Here is a 22,381-nt window from a genome sequence, read left to right on the forward strand (position 1 = left end):
TATTCAATTGAAGACTGAGTTTCTTTTTTTAGCTTGTTTTCTGTAGAATTCTTTATTGGTTTTTAAAGTGACTTGGATATCTCAAGTCTTTTTGTTTATTGTTCTTTGTTAGTTTTTTTTGTTAATTCTTTAAATTATATTTTTTTTCCCGATATCTTCCTTTAATAATTGAAATGATTTCTTTAAATAATTTATAAGGTCAAAATTCCTTTTCTATTTCACCCCTTTATTTTATTATTCTTTCGAATTTAGTTCTCATTTTTAATTATTATTTATTTAATTTGAGATAAAAATTTTAAATTATTTTATTTATTTATTTTCTCTAAGATTTTTCATTGATTTTAAAAATGACCCAAGTTTTCTTGGGTTTTTTTAATTGTTATTCTTTGTTGGATTTACTTTGGCTAATCAATATTAAATTGGTTAGAAATTGAGTTTTTTGATGCAATCCAGGTCTAGAATTTAATAAGTTGCGAGTTTGAGATCTTTGTCTAGGTTTAGAAGGTTCACTAGAGTTTTCTTGGGGTTTTTTTTTCCCCTTTCCTAAGTTAATATTTTTTTTTTCAGTTTCATCATTCAGAATTTATATAATTAGTGATTAGGTTTTGTTTTTTATCCTTCTTTTATATGATTTTTTTTATTTGTGTATTTTTTGTCATTTTCCTTTTTAATTTTTTGGTTTGTCCATATATCAATATCTTTTTCTCAGTCACATATATGCCCCGAGTCATATTTTTTAAAAAAGAAATTTTAAACATGCTTGCATCATAAAATTACAATTTTTTTTAATTTTATCATTTTTTTTATCTTTCAGATTTGGTCTTCATTCTTTTTATTGCTATTTATTTTATTTGAGATCATTTTTTAGATTTTATTTTTTACAATTTCATTCTCTATGAATTGTTTTTCTATCAAATTTTATCTCTATTTTTATATTGTTATTTATTTTTACTTTTGCAAGTTTTTAAAATTGATATTTTTTTCATGATTTTATCTTTCAAAATTAAATTGCTTAGAAATTAAGTTTTTTTTATTAAACTTGGGTCTAAAATTTAAAAGGTTGCGAGTTTTAGAAATTCGATCAAGTTTAAAAGGTTTATTCAGGTTTGCTTAGTTTTTTTAAGCTAACGTTATTTTAATCTTTTTTTAGAGTTTTGCATTTAATTTTTTTATTTTTTCGGTTTAACTTTTATATGGTTAGTCTTGGATTCATGACTAGAGTCACCGGTTTTAAAAGTTAACGCGACTTGACTTCAATTTTTTCTTTTGTTATTTTAAATTTTATGTATTTAAATTTTATTATTTAACATTTAATGTATTGAAAATTGATCTTTGTATTTTTTCTCTTTCCTTTCAAGTGATTTGTTTTTCATATTTTTTTTTCTATGAAATTATCTCAAACTTATATTCATTACCACAAGATTTATGAGTTAACTTCGTTTAACTAAGTGTTTTTTTCTTGCTAGTTTCTGTTTTTTTAGTTTCACCTTTAAATATTAGATTTTTTAAATGCAATTTTTTTACTTTTTTTAGTATTTAAATTATTAATAGTGACTGGAATATCAGATTTTTTTTTTCTTAACTTTTTTCTTACGTTAAAAAAAAATAATCTGACCCGTCGGCCTCGAATTGCGAGCCACAAGTATAGTTACTACTAACTCCGAGTCTGATCCATACTGAACTCACCTTATCTCCCCGGATATATCTTTACCCCATCTCATTGGACACAATCTGCCCACATCAGCTTGCACAGCCTAACCCTCCTTCCATTCCCCCATCAGCACTTACTTCAAGTCATCCCACCCCTTCCCATAACTGAAAAAACCACCACCATCACCACCAATTTTCTTGCCAATTTCTTGCACCATGGCTGCCTCTGCTGCTGCAGCTGTAGGCTCATCTTTCTCTCCCTCATCAATCCACACCCTCAAATGCATGCATGTCAAGCACTGCCCATTTGATCACTCTCTCCTCAAAGTCTCACCAGTTCGCATCATGTTAGCCACGTTATCTCGCTCGAATTATGTTATAGAACCACTTTCACAAGTTGCAGCCTCATGGAGGGTGCCAAGAGCATCTGCTGATGTTGCTCAAGAGGAGGCACCCGCAACTGCTCCTGCTGTGGAAGAAGAGGAACTGGCCTCAGGAGAAACAGAAGGAGAAGCTGATCAGGTCCCTGTTAATACCAAGCTTTACTTTGGGAATTTGCCATATAATGTTGACAGCGCACAGCTTGCTGGGATGATTCAAGAGTATGGTACTCCAGAGATGGTTGAGGTATGTTAAACATCAATATATGATGATATTTGAGGAGGATGATTTTCTTTACTTTACTAATTAGGATCTGCAGTTATGGCTAGATTTACCATTAAGACATGAATAAACAAGGCTGCCTATGATGCCAAAGTCTATAGTGGAGTGTGTTCATCAAACATGCAAGAACCAAATTACTTTGCTAAATGAACTTTCTTGTTGACTTCCTAAAACACGGCTCTGCAATAGCTTGAAAATTCACTTCCTAATCAGGTGATAAAGCTTGTTTGCTTCCATAAAGTAGTAGAAGAAGAAGAAGCTTGAAATCCCTCAGATAGGTAACTGCTCATTTAGCAGCATAATTTCTTGAGAAATTCACCCTCGAAATCACTTGGACTGAGAGATAGCATGTGCTTAAATTCTACATGGAAACCTGAATTTGCTTTGGCCGTGTGATCTAGGTGCATGTCTGCATCAATATACCATGAATGAAAGTTCTGGTAACTTCAAACGTAGGGTAAAGGGACAATTCAATCAAAGTAGTGAAATTCCTGTGTTAGCGATCAGTTGAGCAACATTTAGTGGTAAATTTAATAGATTGAATGCAACTATATGAGCTTCTTGAACTTGGATGAATGGCACAAGCCTGATAATTCAGTTTTTATCATCTCAACGCACAGCTGTAGGTTGCCTCTTAGAGAAGGTTGGATGGGTGAATTGGTGGTTTGTTTGCTATTATTCCCTTTTTACCGTCATCACGAGCTCTCCATCAATCAGGAACGTGGTTCAGTGTCCTGGAAAAAACCATGGTAGGAGTGAAGGAGGAGCCACATGTTAGCACTGTGGCAACGGTTCCCTGGTTATGCTACACTCACACGGATACGAAGATGATTGGTAACCAAGTAGGCTATTCAACATGGACCTATGTGAGAGGAGATGCATAATTGTTGCCAAAGAAAAAAAAGGAGGTGCATTATTGTTTAACTGATGATCTCACTTGTTGCTAGAGAAGTTTTACTCCCAATTTTCACTACTTCAAGGGGTTTTGGGAAGTGAAAGAGTGAAGCCCGCCTCAATATGCGATAAAGCACTGTAGTATTCATTTTCCTTTGTTTTCAAGACTCCAGAACACCCAAATTAAGATAGTCCCTTCTCTTGCTGTTACTGATTTCATATTTTTTTCACGATAATGATGATTAAACTATAACTGATGGTAACTTGACCGTTGGTAACGAAATGCTTGCTGAATATGATAGAACATGTGCTTAAGTATTGATTTCTCTTCTCTCTTTACCTTACAATTTGCCTTAATCGCAATGTTACTGCTGTCATGGAATTTATAGTACTGTTTACTTCCCTTGTTGTTGTTGTTGTTGTTGTTATAATTTTTCTTTTTTGTGAGAGCTATTCTTTTACTGACCAATGAGCATGGCTGCAGGTTCTCTATCACAGAGAAACTGGAAGAAGCAGAGGTTTTGCATTCGTGACAATGAGTAGCATTGAAGATTGTGAGACAGTCATTGAAAATCTCGATGGAAGCGTAAGAACTCCTCTGTGAGTGTGTGAATACTTTAATATATTAGTGAGTCATTTTACCTCAAGCTTTAATTTTTTTTCTTTTTTCAGCAATACATGGGCCGCATCTTAAGGGTGAACTTTGCAGATAAACCTAAACCTAAAGAACCATTATATCCAGAAACAGAATACAAACTTTTTATTGGAAATTTATCCTGGTCAGTAACGTCTGAAAGTTTGACACAAGCCTTTCAAGAATATGGCAACGTTGTTGGAGCAAGGGTTCTATATGACGGGGAGACAGGAAAATCCCGTGGTTATGGTTTTGTATGTTACTCAACAAAAGAAGAATTGGAAACAGCCCTTCAATCTCTTAATGGAGTGGTATAATCTACCTCCCTCTACTCAGTATATACTCTCTGTGTTACTTGCAGCATTTGTTTTTGGAAAACAGCTAATCAATGGTCATGTGTTCCTTATATAGGAACTGGAGGGACGAGCATTACGTGTAAGCTTAGCTGAAGGGAGAAAATCATAAGATGGAGGGTGGAAAAGGTGCAGATTTGAGAAAAGATGATCAATGCTGATAGCACCAAGAAATGGAAGGAAACAGTAGTTAATTTTACTATTGCAATCACTTGGCAACCTGAGATTCTCTTCTCTTTCATGTCTATTGTGTTTGCCTGATCTTCCACTTCTGATTGATGAGTAGAAAGAAGATCCGTATGAAATTTGTCATGGTTTTGGCAAGGCTATGAGTATGCTACGATAAACAGAAAAAATCTTTCTTGGCTGCTGGGAACTGAATAGAGCAGATGGGAAAATCGTCAGAAAGTGTTGTTAATTTGGCTGCAATTTCTCTCAATTTTAACAACATTTTAGTTTATTCAGTTGGAGCTTATATCTTAATGGCATTCCTATTGTTTTGCTTCTGATAAAGCATTCGTAACTATAGTCCTGGTCTAGTATTTATGATGCACTTGAGCATTGGCAGCAGCTACTGCACCTTCATTGTGATTGGGCATCTCGAACTGACTCGTGCTATCTTCTTCATTTTCCTCTGTTTCCCATAGGAAACTAGCATAAGCTGCGAGAACATAGCTGAAAAGAAAGAACGAATGAAACGTCAGGCCAAGAATCAGTCGGTCCTAGAATGTATAATTTAGCTGTCATTCCTATCAAACAATCAAAGCATCTTCCATCATGCAAATCGTCTAGACCAAAAAATTCTTTTGCCAAACAGAATTTGCTATAGGGAAAAGAGTGGCCGGTCCAATCTCTAAAACTCAGACTCCTCCATACCATCTCCCCTTTCTTATGGAGTCCCTTCCTTGTAGGTGAGTGTTCGTTTTATAGATATACTTGCAGAGAGTAATAAAAAAGGAAGAAGAAGAAACTGGAGGTCCGGCATCAACTTTTTACATTTTCAAACCAAAGACCGTGAACTTTGAACACCGAAGGACCATCTTGTAAACACAAATAAATGGGAAGCCGTCTACATTCTAAAACATGGAGAAAGGGGTGTACCTGTCAGCAGGAGTTGCTTGAATTGATTGTTTAAAGTAACACAAGGCTTTATCATGGTCACGATAAAGTTCCCACACCAATTTTGCATATTGCGACAGGATTTCTCCATCACCAGGATCAGCCACTATGGCTCGGGAGAAGTATTCCTCAGCCCCTTTAAGGTCTCTCTTGGACTGTTGGTTGAAAACAAATGTTATAGCAAGAATGAAGGAGGAAGAATGACAACTCACAGACTCCAATCTAGACGTCCACATGAAAGAAGTAAACAAAATAGTAAAAGAAGCACAATGTGCAAAACACTCTAGTCCACAGTGTAGCTTGTTCCCACAAGCAGCTAAGCAAGAATTTGCACTGTGATCACCGTACCACGCTGCCGGCCTCCTTCAATTTTACATGTGAAGTCACTCTAAATACGTAAAACGATCGCAAAATCATCCCAGTCATTGTCAAACATATATTTATGATACTCCATTAGAGATTACATAGACACTACTTGATTTTGTATGCAAAAAGCTGATAATAGAAGACTTGTATGTATATAACTAAACAAAAGTCCCTTAGATCTGGTTAGCATGTTGATTTACATTTCTGACCATTTGCAGATTTTTTCAGATTTTTGATTTCCTGTACCAAACTGTTGTATCTTTTTACAGAATGACTGTCTTTACCACAATTGAAGATGTGCCAAATCCTAAGCCGTGTCTTCACCTTAACTCGTGTAGTTGCATCCTTGCTTTAATTGCATGTCTATGAGACATAATACATGTTGTGCATGCATATTTGATTATTCTTTCCAACTAGTGTTTTCTAACAGCTCGATTCACGATGAAGTGCAATGACCGTTGAAGGACAACTCCATCCATCATGGGATTCAATAAATTTTGCTAGGATAGCCTAGAGATGGGACTATACGAATGTCCAAATTACTAAAAGCGCCAAAGTAACAGATGGATGCATTGAATGACTTTATATCTCTGACTCCCATGTTAAAGCTACATCTATAGTGAATGACTCCTTCAATCCAGGATTACGTGTCCCAGAAAAACAGATGGTTACTAACTCCTACTCCTTAATGGAATGTGTTCCAGATGACATATTGTGAATTATGCAGTTATACATTCATCTCCAATTTAACCTTCGGAAAGATCTATTCCTTAGATCATAAGATGGACTTTCCTCATTGATGATCATTTTGTTGTTGTATGCAATGGTCATGGAAAATTCTCCTTAACCTAAGTTGCGTATGCCCTTATCAAACTACTGATCCTCTATTATATCTCTCCTGAGAAACAAAGATTTTCCAAGTTACCTTTCCTAACTTGTTTGAAACAGTTTTTCATGCTCGCAAAATATCACTCCAACTATTCAAACTGTTTAAAAGATCACTCCAACTATGCAAACTGTTTAAAAGAATTAAGCAGTCTCGATGCATCAGTTCACAAATATCCCATACAATAGTTTTGAAAGTGTGCCACAAATCTCTGCTTCCACCATGCCTCACCTCTAGTCTCTAGATAATGGAGTCTGATGGAAATATCTCCAGTTATGACTACAAAGCTCAAACATTAATTATAGATTCTTCTTGTATACTATTACAAGTATACTACCTGAATGAGCTTATGATGAAGTACAGAGATAAATTTACAGATCTTACCTGATACAGAAACTCAGCATAATTTCTTAGAACCAAAGAGTTGCAAGGATTTGCCTCCACCATCGCTCTATAAAACTCCTCAGCATCGCGATCCTTGTTGGCATCAGATGCAGCATGGTCTTCCAGATCAATATGATGCTCAGATGGAAGCTGCAACAGTTTAAAATCCTAGTTGGTGGCTTGGTTTTCAAGCTTAGTTGGAACCATACAATAAAGCATTCACAAATTTATGACCAGGAAGAGAAAGTGGCACCTGGATAAATTCTGGTTGAAATGTATTTCCTTCCCCATCGTCTTCTATTTCCCAGAGAAAGCTGGCATAAGCTGCAAGAACATTGCTGAAAACATGGAAAGCAAAGTTATGCTTATTCATCTCAAATACAATTCAGGTGCAATCATTTTCAAAGTCCGTGCAGGATTCTTATCAAGTGGCACTGCAGCTGAAAGAGCCTTTGCACTAAAAATCATCAAATTGATGCCTGGGGTGCTTGTTGATGCTTCTCACATCACCATATCAAAAGCACACAAAATGCATCAATTTGGTGCTTTGTAGCGCAAAAGCACTTTGTAAAAGTAACTCCAACACAATAGACATGCTACTATTGATGGGAGTTAGATTTGCAACTCTTTGCAAAGGAGCTAGAAGAAAGCAAGTTCATATTCACCTGTCTTGAGGGGCTGACTGAACTGCACGCTCAAAGTTAATTAATGCTCTATCTTGATCATGGTTCAGCTCCCATTCCAGTTTCGCATACTGCATCAGAATTTCACCGTCTGCAGGAGCTGCCAGTGTTGCAAGACGATAATATTCCTCAGCTCCATGTAGGTCTTCCTTGGACTGTTAAAAAGAGAAGCTTTACAATGAAAAACCAATCATTTTCTTATGGCCTCTACAAAATATAAAGGTCCACTCTCAGAATGCTCGAGGAATTACAATACTGAAGAAAAACACTATTATCAACAAAATGCCTGTCCGAACACTATTCTTACTTTAATGAGATTATTTTATGTCAAAATGCTTCGTTTCCTTAATAAAAAAAATAAAAATAGATGGGCATTCTTACCAGTTAAAAGTAATTTCAGTATTTGATTAATTGTGACGCCATTTAGAAAACGTGGGATCCACAGTTATGCATAAAACAATAGTACAAAAAGTACTAGCAGAAGCATAAGCAGAAGCAGAAGCAGGTAATTGAAAAAAATAAAAATAGCAGCTATCAAGCCAAGCCAACCTTTCAATCTGCTCCAAATCGACACAGAAGCACCAACAAGATTACATTTCCTTTAGACATTCAAACCTAATGAACATGACTGGAAGCAGACCTTGACAAAGATCTGAACATAAAAACCCCAAATATTATAGGACCTGATCATTCAAAGTCTAGATCCCATGTTTTACAATAAGGAGGTCAAAAGACTGGACAGCTTTTCTGGTAAGCACGGGGACAACTGGTGATGGCTCAAGGTAGGATCGATAGAACATAATGCATCAATTTCATGACATGAGTTATCTTAAATTGGTATGATGAAGTGAAAATTAGAGTAGAGTCAGAAAAGATAAAAAACTAATCTTACCTGCAACAGCCGAGCATAGTTTGAGAGGAGCAAAGGGTGGAAAGGATTCTCATCAATCATCCTCTTATAATACTCTTCCACATCATCATCTTCATCAAAGTTCGGAAAACTTAAATGAAAACCACCACCGCCACCACTATTACCACCGAGATCTATATCATCAATCCCAAGCCCAGCAGCAAGATACAGGGGAGGACTAGCCGGTTCCCTTACTTTCAATATCGAAATTCTCAATTCCGTTTGAATCTTGTTCCTGCTCCTTCTCTCCTTCCTCCTCTATTAACCCCATGCTCGTCTTTCCAAAACTGAAGTCCCCGCTACCAATAGATTCTATGTTTTCTCTAATTGTAATAGTTCTCATCAATTCTTCTTCTCTTCCCACATCTGTTCCATTGTGTCCTTCATCCTCTAGTTCATCATTTTTGTAAAATATCGAAAAAGAAGGTGAAGAGTGCAACATTCTCTTGTGATGTCTATATTGAAATTTCTTTGATGTAGTAGTTGAGTTACGAAATTCTTCTTGATCACAAGAAGATGTATAGACAAAACTTTCCAAATTACTATCCGACGAAGCTCTTCGAAGGCTGTTAATTCGAGAACTACCCTTTTCTTGATCGAGTTCAGACAATGGAGATGAGCTGCTGTGGCCTGATAATGGTGTCAAGTTGAGGTGCTGCAAACCGTGAGGAAATGATAGTTTGTGATCATGAAACACTGGTTGGTGTTTGATGTGGTTGGTGTGGGTGTCGTGGGTGTTGTTAACAGCGTCAAAGTCTCTATTAGGGCCGTCCGAGAAGGGTGAAAACAAGGGTCCAGCTGCAGAAGTTGATGAGCTCCTCAGAAGCATTTTTGCCTTTGACCTTGGACAAATCAGTTTAACAAGAGTTAAAAATTGTTGTACACGTAAAGGGTTTTCCCCCCTCTTTGAAAAATAGAAAAAAGGGATTTCGCATTGTTAAATCTATCCCGAGATTGACCATAAAACCAAAAAACAAAAATTATGAACATTTCATTTGGGTTGACGACCTCCACGCCAAACATGAAATAGCTTCTGATTTTCCAAAAACAGAAGGGAGGCTTTCATCTTTCTTACAGAGATGGTAGATTAACATTCTGCGCATCAAATTAAGATATTAACCAATTTTTTTAATTGAATCTAAGCAATGCTAAAACAATGAACAAATTTGCAGAACAATATTAGTGCTAAAATTATTTTTTCCCCTCTTCTTCGCCTATAATTCAATATTCTTTTTGGACAATGAAGACATCTTGGATTAGAATGAAACTACTCATTTGAATTAACTAAGAACATATAGATGACCATAAATGTTGTCACGAGTAGCATTTCTATGTTGATATCGCTCCAGTTGTAGAATAGTGGTTAATTAGCAAGATGCATGTGAGTGCTTTAGACTTTTAGACCCATTAGCAATGAAAGGTAGCCAGGAAGACTTCACATGATAAATGCCAAGGGTTTTCGTGAGAAGTGTCTAAGCCACCACGGATCTATAGGATACAACCCACGTTTAAGGCCAGTTTGTTAAATAGTAGCAGGACGACTCACTTCACTTGTGATTTAATTGTTGCTGTTTTCCTTAAATTTTAACCTGAAAGGAATCCCAAGATTTTCTTGGCTTTACACACTGCCTGAACTAATATGAAGGCATATATATATATATATATGGATTAGAGAAGAGAAGAAAGCATACCTTGTATCTTGGTATGGTGCAGATTATCTTTCTGGGAATAGGCAAAAGACATGACCACCTCAGTTCTCTCCACTCCTATAGGCTATTGCGGTGAACAACATCCATGAATGCGTGAGAGTTGAGACTTGAAAGAGAGGAGGGGGTGTTTGGGGTGTGAACTGTGGAGCGGTATATGTAATACGAGCAAGAGCAATGGAATGGAGGTTTCTTCATTGATGGGGCAGCAGCAGAGCATGGGAACTTGCGCGCTCACCCATGACGGACAGACCAGGCATTTTAATTTCATTTGATTTTCTAGATGGCACGTGCACTTTATTGAGAGGTGGCAGTCACTGGCTGCCTCCGTTAGGTGTCAACAGAAGAGAGCATGGAGGGCAATGATCCAGCCTCCAAAAGCTCAGATCGACATGTCATGCTATATATATATCACACGACCTGTTTCTTATTTGACTAAGAATAACTTGTGGTGTGTGTTCATAATCTTCATTTTTTTTTTATTACATATTGGTTTGAAAGGCCTTTGGGCCACCAATGAGAATACTCTACCCCAGATTTCTAGCACCCTCGTTTACTTCCTTCGCAGGTTTCGAACTTATTAGGTGTCGCGACACGAATCCAGGATCTATAGTCGGCAATGCAGGAATGGTGCTATAAGGACACACACAGTCTAGCGTAGGCCTCAGAATATATATTAATACTTTAAAAATTCTCATTATCAAATATAACAAAACAAATAACTCATAATCCTTGTTATATTTTTAAAACCCGGATTTAATTAAATTAATATAATAATAAAATGTTTAAAATATTGAATCAAAAACTAAAAAGAAAGTCTTGCAGATCAAGTAAGGTGTATTGACTAAAACTGAAGAAGCAAAAACACTCAACAAAGTCCAAGCTAACAGAAACTAAGAATCTAGAATGATTAAAAAAAAAATAGAGGAGTGAGTTCAACCAATTTAGTGAGGGAATAACATTTAACATACATTTTAGATATTAATAGTTTGTAAATTGATATATCTTGATATAAATATGCATACTAAGAGCATCTCCAACCGAGAAGGTAAAAGAAGAGCCAAAAGGAAAATCTTGTACTTTTAGCTTTTTTATTTTTTTATGTCATCTCCAACCGGGTAGCTAAACTCACAGTTAAAATAGCTGTTGAGTACGGTAAAAGCTATTTCTATCTTCTTCTGTAGCAAAAAGCAAATGTAGCAAAAGACAAATGAAGACGTTGGCAACCGTTTTTTTCTCTGTTGATTTATATCCGTTGGCCAACGTCTTCATTTTGTATCCGTTGGCCAACGTTAATGTTTTTCCATTTAAAAGCAGAACCAACCAAAGGAAGAAGACAACATTTAAGCAAAACATAAGGAAAAAAAAACTTACCTGCAAATTTCACCGTTCTCTCTGATTTAGCAAAAAAGAATTAATTGTTCGCGGGTTAATTAATAACATCGATTGTGTTAATTATCTGAAATCAAAAGGTATGTTTGCTTAAAGACTTTTTTATTTTTTTATTTTTTTGCATCTGTTGATTTTTATTTGCTATTTGTAATGATTTTTATTTCTTTGTTATTTTATGTTTTTGATCTGGGTTAAGAAAAACAATTTTTATTTATATTGTTATCTTTGACAAAATTGAAAAGAAGTAATGATGGTATCTGATATTGATAAAAACATGGAGTGACATATCTTAAATTTATTTTTGATTGTCTATTTTAATTTGAGGTCAATTATATTTTGTCTTGTTAAAAATGCAACTAAACCAAGTGATTAGATTAATTGTATGATTAGATTAATGTAAGAACAAGTAGAAGGCAATTCTTATTATTAATTCACATGTATGGAAACTACAAAATTGCTAGACATTGAATGTGAGCTTCCTTTACACCATTTTATAAGGTTTTAACTTGAGTTTTTTTTTTTAATATAGATGGATTCAAATTTTCCAAGCTCTTTTACCAATTTTCTTATGAGCGAGTCAGAAGATATTCTCTCTCAACCAAGTGATTCTAATCAATTAATTAATGACTTAACATACTCGAATTTTAATGTCAATACAATAAAAAAATCACAAAGAAGTAAAAACTTCTCACCAGAAGAAGATTGTTTACTTGTCTCTGCACGGTTAAATACAAGCAAGGATCCAATTACAGGAGTTGAACAACAAACAAAACAATTATGGGCTCGCGTACATGCTTACTTTGTAGAGAATGGAGGAAACTTGTTTAATCGTTCCCAAATAAGCATCTCAAGTAGATGACAAGAAATAAATAGAGAAGTCGGTAAATTTGTTCGATTTGTCACTCAAATTGAAAATCATCAGCAAAGTGGAATGACCGAAGAATCAAGGGTAATTTTAATATTCATTTTCATGTTAAATTATTTAACACATATTTTAACATTATTTATTTTATTTATTTTTTTACCAGATTAATGATGCTCGACAAATGTATGCTTCTTGCGTTGGCAAACGATTTCAACTAGAACATTGTTAGGTTATCTTAAGAAAAGAACCCAAAAGACAATTTGAGCGTGCAAGTCAACATCAAAGGTCAAACAAGAAACAAAAAAGTCATGTCAATGCAAGTCCAGTTTCATCAACTCCATCTACCCCTGATTCTGTTAGTTTAGGAGAAGATAGTGAACCATTGATTTATCAAGATAGACCAATCGGTCAGAAGGCTGCAAAGAAACGACTTAAACGTAGACAAGGAAAAGATAAAGTTGGGGAGGTAACTGTAACAAATCTCTTACAACAATTCAGGGATACTCTAGTTGAAATTGAGGATCAGAAGAAATAAGACAGGAAAATTATGTTAGAGCAACAAGCCATGATGATTCAACAAAGTCAAGAGAAACAAGAATTTGACAAGATTGAGAAAGAAGAACAAATTATGAAAATTGATATTTCTAATTTGGATCCAATTTCTGCAGCGTATTTTCAAAATAGAAAATTAGAAATTATGCAAAAGAGGGGTTTTAATTTTTAATTAACTTTGATTGATTTATTGTAATGTAATGTATTTTTAATTAAATATGTAGAAAATTCTTGGTTATTTTAAATATATTGTTATGAAATTGATATCAATTCATAATACTTTTTTGAAGTTCCTCTAACACTTAACAATAATAAGTAGGATTAATTAACTTAAAAGATAACAACCATAATGAAAAAAAAAACATAAAAAACTTGAAAATTATGATAACATAAGAAGTTCAAATCTAAAGATTCTACTCGTTGCCATATTGTTCCCACAAATGTTCGATCAAATCTTCTTGTAGTTGAGAGCTAGTTGCTCTATCCCTAATTCGATTATGAGTTTGAAGAAAATCATGTAGTTCTGGTATTTCACCATGTGACACTGATATAAAGAAATTGACTTCATGCTCATGGTCAAATCCAAAGTTCATTGCTCCTTCACCCTCAATAATCATATTATGTATTATTATGCAAGCTTTCATAATATATGCAAGCGTTTCTTCATTCCAGTATCGAACAGGTCCACATACAATTGCAAAACGAGATTGGAACACCCCAAATGCCCGCTCCACATCCTTTCTTGTAGACTCTTGCTTGCTTGCAAAATATTTTCTCTTTACTCCTAATGGTCTTGGGATTGTCTTAACAAAGGTTGACCAATTAGGATAAATCTCATCTGCTAAATAGTATCCCATTGTATATTCATGCCCATTAATTGTATAATTGACAGGAGCAGTACGACCTTCAGCAAGTGCAGCGAAGATAGGTGACCGATCAAGAACATTAATATCATTTATTGATCAAAGCATTCCAAAAAAGGCATGTCATATCCAAAGATTTTGTGAAGCCACCGCCTCTAGAATTATAGTTGGTTCACGACAATGACCAGTATACATCTCATGCCATGCAATTGGGCATTTCTCTCATTTCCAATGCATACAGTCAATGCTCCCTAACATCCCTGGAAATCCACGCTGCTCTCCAATTGATAATAATCGACAAATATCGGCCTCGTTTGGTACCCTTAGATACCAATCACCAAAAACTTCTACGATTGCTTTGACGAAAGCTCTAAGACTTTCTATCGCAGTGGTTTCTCCAATTCGAAGATATTCATCAGTAAGATCTGCAGGAATACCATATGCAAGTATTTTGTGAGCTGCAGTTACCTTTTGAAGGCAAGATAAACCAAGAACACCAAGAACATTTGTCCTTTGTTTGAAATATGGATTATGAGCTTCCACTGCATTTGCGATCCGAAGAAAAAGACGACAACTCATTCTAAATCTTCTTTGAAATTGACTTTCAGTGAATTTAGGATTTTCTGTAAAATAATCATTATATAACCTTAACTCACCTTCCTTTCTATTACGATTGACAATATTGTGATCAGGAATAGAGCCACGATGTCTTGTTCTCCGCTCTTGATTATTCGATTCTTCTTCAGCAACCACAACGGTAGCAACTTGAAAAGCGAACACAGGAGTGTCATCATCAAAATCAAAAGCATCATAAAAATTAAAATTAGAATGATTCATGATGAATTTTAATGAAATATGTTTTTGATTAGAGAGAAAAAAATTGGAATGATGAGAAAAAATGTTAAGGTATATGAGAATATTTATAGATGGATTATTTTTTCAAATTTTGAAATGTTAGAATGTTGATAGTTATTTTTTTAAAATTTGAAAATTTAAAATTTAAAATGGTGGCGGTCATTTTTTCAAAGCATGAATATTTTTAAAAAAAGTTTGAAAATCAAAATTTAAAATATTGGCGGTTTTTTTCAAAGTTTGAATTTGAATTTACTTTTAAAAAATTAAATTTTTAACAGTAATATATAAAACTGAAAATTAAAAATATTCATATAGATAAATTTTAAGTTTAATTTTAAATTATATCTTTTAACTTTCATATTATTTCATTAATTTTATATTACTTTTATAAATTACTCATATTAATTATATAATTAATAACATCATAATTATATTATATATAAAATATCTAAATTAGTTATATAATTATATTAAAATTAATTTAACATGAAATATATTAAAATATAAATGGCTTTTCTAAATAGTTTTTTACCATTGGAATGCATATAATCAAAAAAGCTATATTTACACTATTCAAAAAGCCATTTTATCAATTTGGCTCTTCAATTTAGCTTTATGGGTTGGAGATGCTCTAAGCATATTAACATAAAGTATTTGAATACATGTTAGAGATCAGATGATACCCGAAGGTGATCACTGTGGGAGGATCGATCATTACAGGCTGATGTTTTTCTCACTAGTTAAGTATACAGAATACTATATGCACATAGATTAACCATTATCCGTTAGCATGGAGTTACCAACAAGTATATCGATATCAAGACATAATAGATACTCGCATAATTATCAAAACAATGTATATCATATCTAATGGAATTTAGTTCAACAGAATGCAAGTGCAAATTCAAGAATGAATAAGTACTCGAAAAATAAAGCAACATATATAAATATTCAAGAAATTAACTAGTTGTACTCATCATATAATCAATATACATATTTATTTATATTACATGCATAATGTATATTAAAGATTATCTCACTTACTCGAAAAACGAAAGCAAAAGACAACGGATGCAGAACCGAAGACTACTGAAGATTGTTAAGAGGAACGTCGACAGAACCTATAATAGACACGGAAGACACTCAAAAACAACTCGAAACAAAATAACATAAAAGATTAAAACTCTAAGCTTAGAGACCGAAACATAAATACAAAGTCAAACTGATTCATCTGATCGATCCTGAACATAACTTAAACTGATCGAATCTAACATATCCAATAAAACTTTACTGTTGGGTCGACCGGTCGACCGCTATCACAAGCCAACCGGTTGATCGGGATTTCTAGAATCCCGATCTATCAATTTTCAAATCTGCAGATCTCAAAAAATAAACATTTTATTCTTCAAAAACTCATAATCCAAATAACATATCAAACTGATTTTAAGTAGGACTAGCACCTTAAATATCAATTATAACTTTTAGATCATTCAATCATCAAATCATAATAAATACCTTAACTTTTCTTAAAACCTTCTACAATCAATCTCTAATTAAGAATAACAATAAGAAGGTAGATACTTATTTGTTCTTTAACCCTTCTCGAAACCGAAACCAAAACCATAAGTTCAAAACCGATTTCTTGGTGCATATGGGTGTACGTCACTAAAATAAAAAAAATTAAAAAAAAAAGAAAAAGGAAGACAGAAAAGCAAATTCCATCGCAATCTTTTCTTTAAATACCTAGATTAATTGAGTTGGGTTTTGAGCTGAACTTTGAGTTTAGAACAGGCCAAGAATATGGTTCTTTCATTAGATCCCTTAGTTTATAGTCTCGAGTCAGAAATGTCCAATAGCTAGAATGTTTCCTCGGATACACTAGTAGAAGGGGAATTAAACATTAAAACTTGCGAAATTTTGATACTGAAATCAGCCCAACATGCTTTAATTTGGTCAGCTCTTGAGCGCATTATGTAGTGTGTGAGACACAAACATTCATGTGAAAGAATTAGACCTTAATCACAGAAACTGATAGGCAGGAAAATGAGAGCCAACAGAACATTTCTCCATCCAAATACATAAACACAACGGTGGCCAATCAATGGGGATACAATGGGCTGAAGCTGGCCAGTGTTTCAAATCACAATGCCTCTTTATCAAAGATCAATCCGACGGTGGTTATATGTGCCTGTTGGCACCAGAGGGACCAACGGCTATGACATTTCTCTTGGACCTTTGTCAATAAACTGATGCTGAGAATCTATAGCTGCAATATATAGAGGATTGGCTAACGGAGGAGAAGCCACCATTATTAGAAAACATTAGCGGGTCATGGTAGCGATTTTAGAGAGAAATTTTAGGAACTCGGTATAGGAATTTTAAGAATGTTCTTCACATAATAAATAAATAAATTTGCACAAAAAAATCCAGATTTTTTTTTTATTTGGAGAATAAATCCAGACATGTTGCTTTTACAAATGTATAAAAATGGCATCAATGACAGCAGATACGTTCTCTAATTATAGCAAGTCTAATTAAATATTGATACTTTGTATTGGAAATTTTTTTACAGCAAATTAGGAGCCAATCTCCCCACCCCAAAAACTGGAAACCAGCCATTGTTGTCTGACCCGAAGAAACCTAATTCAGGACTTGATCGGACTTAGCTTCATCCCACCTAACTAACATTTCAAACCTTGTCTCTTCAAACTGCCAATACATTCATGAACCTTGTGATTTTTGCTGCTTCCTGAGTCGTAACCTTAAGAGATGTCTGTTTTCTCCCAACACCCAAACCTGTGTTGTCCAGGTCAATACATTCTATGATCTCTGGTCCGCTTCCTCTTCGTCAGAGATATCTCCTTCCCTTGATGCCAGCCCTCCTTTCGTCGTCCTCTCCTTGGACGACTGTCTGGAGGACATTTTAAATCTCTATTACAATCTTTACAGCAGTAACAACAAACCTTTTTTTTTTTATCATTGCAATGTCTCATGTGATCTTGTCACCCTTTCAACTCTTGGAACTCAATGTCATTTCTGCACAAGATCTCGCCAAGGTCTCACGAAAGATGAAAACCTATGCAGTTGCATGGATCCACCCTGACCGGAAACTTTCAACAAGAATCGACTCTGAGGGACGCAACAATCCCACTTGGAATGACAAATTTGTTTTCCGCGTGGATGACAGGTTCCTCCATGGTGACACCTCTGCTGTCATGATTGAAATCTACGCCCTGCATTGGTTCCGTGACATTCATGTAGGCACCGTCCGCGTGATTGTTGGGAACCTGATTCCCCCGCCTGATCCCCGCCATCACAACCAATTTCAGATAGGCATGCGCTTCGTTGCTCTCCAGGTCCGCCGACCGTCAGGACGCCCCCAGGGGATTCTTAACATTGGTGTGGCGCTTCTTGATAGCTCAATGCGAAGCATGCCATTGTATTCACAACTTAGCTCGGCCGTGGGTTATCGTCAGCTTATGGGGGAAGAGGACGTGAATCATCATAAAGATGCTTCTGATGTTAGCAGTAGTGGCATCCGTTCCAATCCCCTCTTGCTTCCTTGGCCTCCGAAACCTGAATTAAGACGTACGAAGAGTGATTCAAGTTCCTTGTTTGGGTCAATGGTGATGGAAAAGGAAAAAATGGTGATGAAAGGGAAGGGTGCTTCCATGATTAGTGGCTCAGAATCGGAGGATACGAAGATGATGAATGGAGGGAGAACAAAAGCTCGTTCCATGGTCAGCGGATCAGAATTGGAGAAGAAGAACAAGAATTGGAGAAAAGAAGCCAGTTACATGATAAGTGGCTCAGAGATTGTCAAGAAAGACCAAAATAATAATTTGGTTCTTAGTGATTCAGAGCTTAATGGGGCATTTGCAAAAGCCTCGTTAAGCTCTGAAGCATTAACAAACGAAAGATCTGATGACAAATCAACCGAATTGGATAACATTGTGAAACCTTTACCGAAGTTTCCAGGGTTGGATCTTGCATCTCCGTACAACAACTTCAGGCATGCAACTCCGAAAAAGGCAAATTTAATAAGTAGGCCAGCTATAACAGATTCAGAATTGGGCCCATCACCATCAGAGGTGGCGGCAGTAATGACAAGAAAGAAAAATCGTCGATTCGTAGAGATAGAGAGTGAGATAATGGGAGTAATGAGCTTGGATGGAAGCATGGAGGGTCTTCAATCTAAACTGGAAAGATGGAGAGCAGAGCTTCCGCCAGTTTACGATGCCAGTGATATCTCAAGTTTTCCTGCTAGTAGCACTTCTAAAGAAAGCAAAATTGTTAAACAACACAGCCGCAGGCACAGTGCTGATGATGATGGCACGTTTACTTGCTTCGGTAGATTTTGTGGTTTGGAGTGTTCAATTGTATGTGGTGGCCCTCCCAGGAGGAAAACAGATGGGAAGAGGAATCGAAGCTATTCCATGGATAATTTGAGGTATAATGTTTAAATTTACCTGATCAGTGACTGATGGGATCGTTTATCTCTGTGATTCGGATTATTCGATCGGTTAAAGTCGGGAAACTAACAGCCTTTTGCTATAGTGCGTCATGAGAATTAAGGTATCATAAGAGTCTGCCCTATAGCCTCTCTCTAATTTGATATTATCTATGTACAATGGCACAGTTCGGAGATCAGTTTTATCAGATATGTTGATGTTGACTGTACGAAGATCTTGTCACATTCTACTCCTGAAGTTAACAATCCTTGCTTTCAGACATTTTCTTCTGCTGGCCAAGAATGTTGTCTCTTTACCTTTGCTCTCCGATTATTTTCTTTTGAATCTTGTTAGATTGAAGAGTTTTTGTTATCTTCAGTGTTAATCAAGCATCACTTTTTAAATACCAAGATCAATTGCCTTAGAATCCTTCTTATTCTTAAGCTAAATATCATTTCTCCGTATGTGCTCGTCGTCATTCTTGCGCAGGAACCATGCTTTTTATTATTTTCTATGGATCATAATTCCCTATTGTTTTAAAATCATATATCAGAAATAAAAATTAATAGAGAAGTAAGGTAAGGATATTTATGTTCAAACGATGTGGGCACAAAACTTTTGATCTTATCCATTGATTCTCGAGTTCTTGTAATTAATTTAAGCTCCTTTCTGATACTGTTTGATTTCAAATTAAGGATTCTGCATCAGCCAGCAAAAAGTGCTCTTCAGTGGATTCCATTTCTGATAAGATAAGGAGTAACGCAATAAGGATTCTCTATGTCGAGAAAATTGTTGCTTGGATACACGCGCACACACAAGCTCCACTATAGTACATATGCTATCTTGGAAACATTTTACTATTTTAGAGAATGGACATTCCATGGAGTTTCCTTGTGAAGTAAATTTAAGTAACCCAGAAATGGGTTGACAAGAGAGGACTGGAGCTGTGATTTGAAACAAGAATCTCATCATTTCGTGATGGATCCAAAAAAATCCCCTAAAATAAACCCAACAAGAAAGTACAATAAAAAATCTAGGGAAAGCACCACACCCGAGCCCAACTCCCTAGAGAACATGGGCTCAAGAAAGAAACCTGAGCCTATGTTGGGCATGACATGCCCCTGGTGCTGGGCGTGTACCCCATCACTCCTGTGGACTCGGGCTTCCACGCTCGAGCCCAACATGCTCGAGCTCAGGATCGCGTCCTAAGACCAACATGTTTGGGTCCAAGCAGTGTACCTAGACTCATTTTTCACTTCTAATAGGCCTGAACCCAACACTCGCCAGAGATTTTTTCGAGACTCTATGCGGATCCTTCAGTATTTTATATTGATCCAATCGTATTATTTTTTAATAAAATACAACTCAAAATATCATAAGAATAAATTACACTCTAAATGCTTCTCTTCACAAAATGAAAAGACTCACAGGCTATAAATACACCATGAGATCTTCAGAACAAAAGTTCACAATCTTCACTCTCTACTGCATGTATATTTTCAGAGCATCTCTTTAGAATTTTATTGTATTTTTTCTTTCTAAAAAGGTACTTATTTAAGTATTGAAGAGTCTCCACCTTCACCAAATGAAACCTTTTACAGGTACTTAGTCATATAAAAATAATCAAAAAAATCTAACAAAATATCATTTTAATGTTTTTACAGTATTTCTATATCTTAAAAATTATTTTTAAAAAATCAAAATATATTCCAAACAAAGTCATAATTTCCTTTTTGTCGGGCTATTATTATTTTTATTTTATTTTTTATAATTGTAGGTGTCCGGACCAGTTTATATCCATCTCAATTAATTCTTTAAAATTATAAAATTAGTGATTAGATAAATATTCAATAGCCTAAGATTTATAGGCTAACGCCTGCATAATGATGGAAATTTTCTAAAATGACAGGGATGTCCTAAGCCCACTAATCTCAAACGTCGAAGGCACTGTGTTAGCATTGTTTCTGGGATGGGCTTCTCGTAGGCAGCAATGCTTGAGTCTTCTCCAGGCCTTGTATTGTTAATTTTAGGTACTGTCTACTATATCTTAATTATTAATTCACGAGCACTTCAAAAAAGAAAATAATAATAATAAAGCCAGGTTTGAAGGTTATGTCTTTCGATCAACTTTCTTGTGATTTTTTTCTTGTAATATTCTGAAAATAAATTCAATTACCATCCATGTTAAAATTTAGAGGACATTTTAGTTGTTTAAAATTTAAATTTTCTCTTTAAAATTATTAATTTTTAATATTTTGATGTGTTAATATTAAAAATAAATTTTAAAAAAATATAAAATATTTTTATATATTTCCAAAAACAAAATTAGAACTTATACTGCAGTTCAAACAAGCACAGTAAGGACCGAAAAGAAAAATACGAGCCTGGTAGAGGGTTTAAATAAAGAACGAGGTCTACTGTATTATTATAATATTTATGTTACGAGAGAGTTGAAAAGCGAGTCAAGGCAAGGCAAGAGAGAGAGAGCAAGGGGAGGCGGAACGGCGGCAGGCGAAAAGAACTGGGGAGGGAGGAGGCGTGGAGAAAAAAAAACAAAAGAAAAATGATGGCAAGCAACTAAACGTAGGCCTGAAAAAGAAATAAAAAGGCAGGAAGTTGTCTCATATTGGAGGTACACTGTCCCCTCTCCCACCATTTCTGGGTCCCATTTAAAAAAGCAACCTTCCGTACCAAATCTTCATTTTAATGGCCAATGCCTAGGTTTAGGTCGCGCAGCTAGCTACTGCTCCAACGAGAGGCACTCCTCTGTTGAAACCCCACGCGCCTCGGCCTCCTCAGTCCTCCCCCCACCAATCTATAAGCAAGAATCCCAAAAACTGCTTGCGAAATTATGAGGCAAAAACCTATGTTAGTCTTCAAATTATCAATTCATTCTCAATTGGATTCCTCCACTAAGAAGTATTTTCAACTTAATCCTTAATTTTGTTAAAATTTGTGACTATAATGGGAGGAGACTAGATTGAGAAATATTTTAATAAATGTATAAATTGAAGAAAATTGAAGGATTGATTTGAGATTTTTCAAATTGAAATTTATTTCAATTAGAGTAAAATTTTAGAGTTAAAGAGTTAAATCATTGTTTTAAATTGATCATAGTTCATCAAAAGACTAATAAAAAAGGATGGAATAATCGG

At 35.2% G+C, this 22,381-nt stretch overlaps 3 protein-coding genes and 1 non-coding gene across 4 annotated transcripts; 2 read left to right on the top strand and 2 right to left on the bottom strand.

The window, feature by feature from the left end:
- The first annotated feature begins 1,721 nt into the window (after positions 1–1,721).
- LOC7480891 (31 kDa ribonucleoprotein, chloroplastic) lies at positions 1,722–4,707 on the top strand. The gene is made up of 4 exons (XM_002311660.4): positions 1,722–2,277; positions 3,692–3,793; positions 3,880–4,152; positions 4,253–4,707. The coding sequence occupies exons 1-4, from the start codon at positions 1,867–1,869 to the stop codon at positions 4,304–4,306; spliced, it is 840 nt and encodes a 279-aa protein (XP_002311696.1). The 5' UTR covers positions 1,722–1,866; the 3' UTR covers positions 4,307–4,707.
- LOC7494753 (uncharacterized) lies at positions 4,585–10,637 on the bottom strand. Its single transcript, XR_008059946.1, has 7 exons — positions 10,234–10,637; positions 8,525–9,384; positions 7,615–7,787; positions 7,203–7,287; positions 6,950–7,099; positions 5,296–5,468; positions 4,585–4,869 (listed from the first exon to the last, which is right to left on the bottom strand). It is a non-coding gene; the product is annotated as an uncharacterized LOC7494753 (transcript).
- A 2,833-nt stretch (positions 10,638–13,470) lies between these two features.
- LOC112327996 (uncharacterized) lies at positions 13,471–17,084 on the bottom strand. The gene is made up of 3 exons (XM_052455149.1): positions 17,009–17,084; positions 14,183–14,684; positions 13,471–13,969 (listed from the first exon to the last, which is right to left on the bottom strand). Exons 1-3 carry the CDS (start codon positions 17,082–17,084, stop codon positions 13,471–13,473), a joined length of 1,077 nt encoding a protein of 358 aa, XP_052311109.1.
- A 145-nt stretch (positions 17,085–17,229) lies between these two features.
- LOC7480893 (uncharacterized) lies at positions 17,230–19,653 on the top strand. Its single transcript, XM_002311661.4, has one exon. The coding sequence runs from the start codon at positions 17,760–17,762 to the stop codon at positions 19,236–19,238; it is 1,479 nt and encodes a 492-aa protein (XP_002311697.3). The 5' UTR covers positions 17,230–17,759; the 3' UTR covers positions 19,239–19,653.
- Positions 19,654–22,381: the final 2,728 nt, after the last annotated feature.

The sequence above is a fragment of the Populus trichocarpa genome, chromosome 8, assembly GCF_000002775.5.
Source record: "Populus trichocarpa isolate Nisqually-1 chromosome 8, P.trichocarpa_v4.1, whole genome shotgun sequence".
Taxonomy (NCBI): Eukaryota; Viridiplantae; Streptophyta; class Magnoliopsida; order Malpighiales; family Salicaceae; genus Populus; species Populus trichocarpa.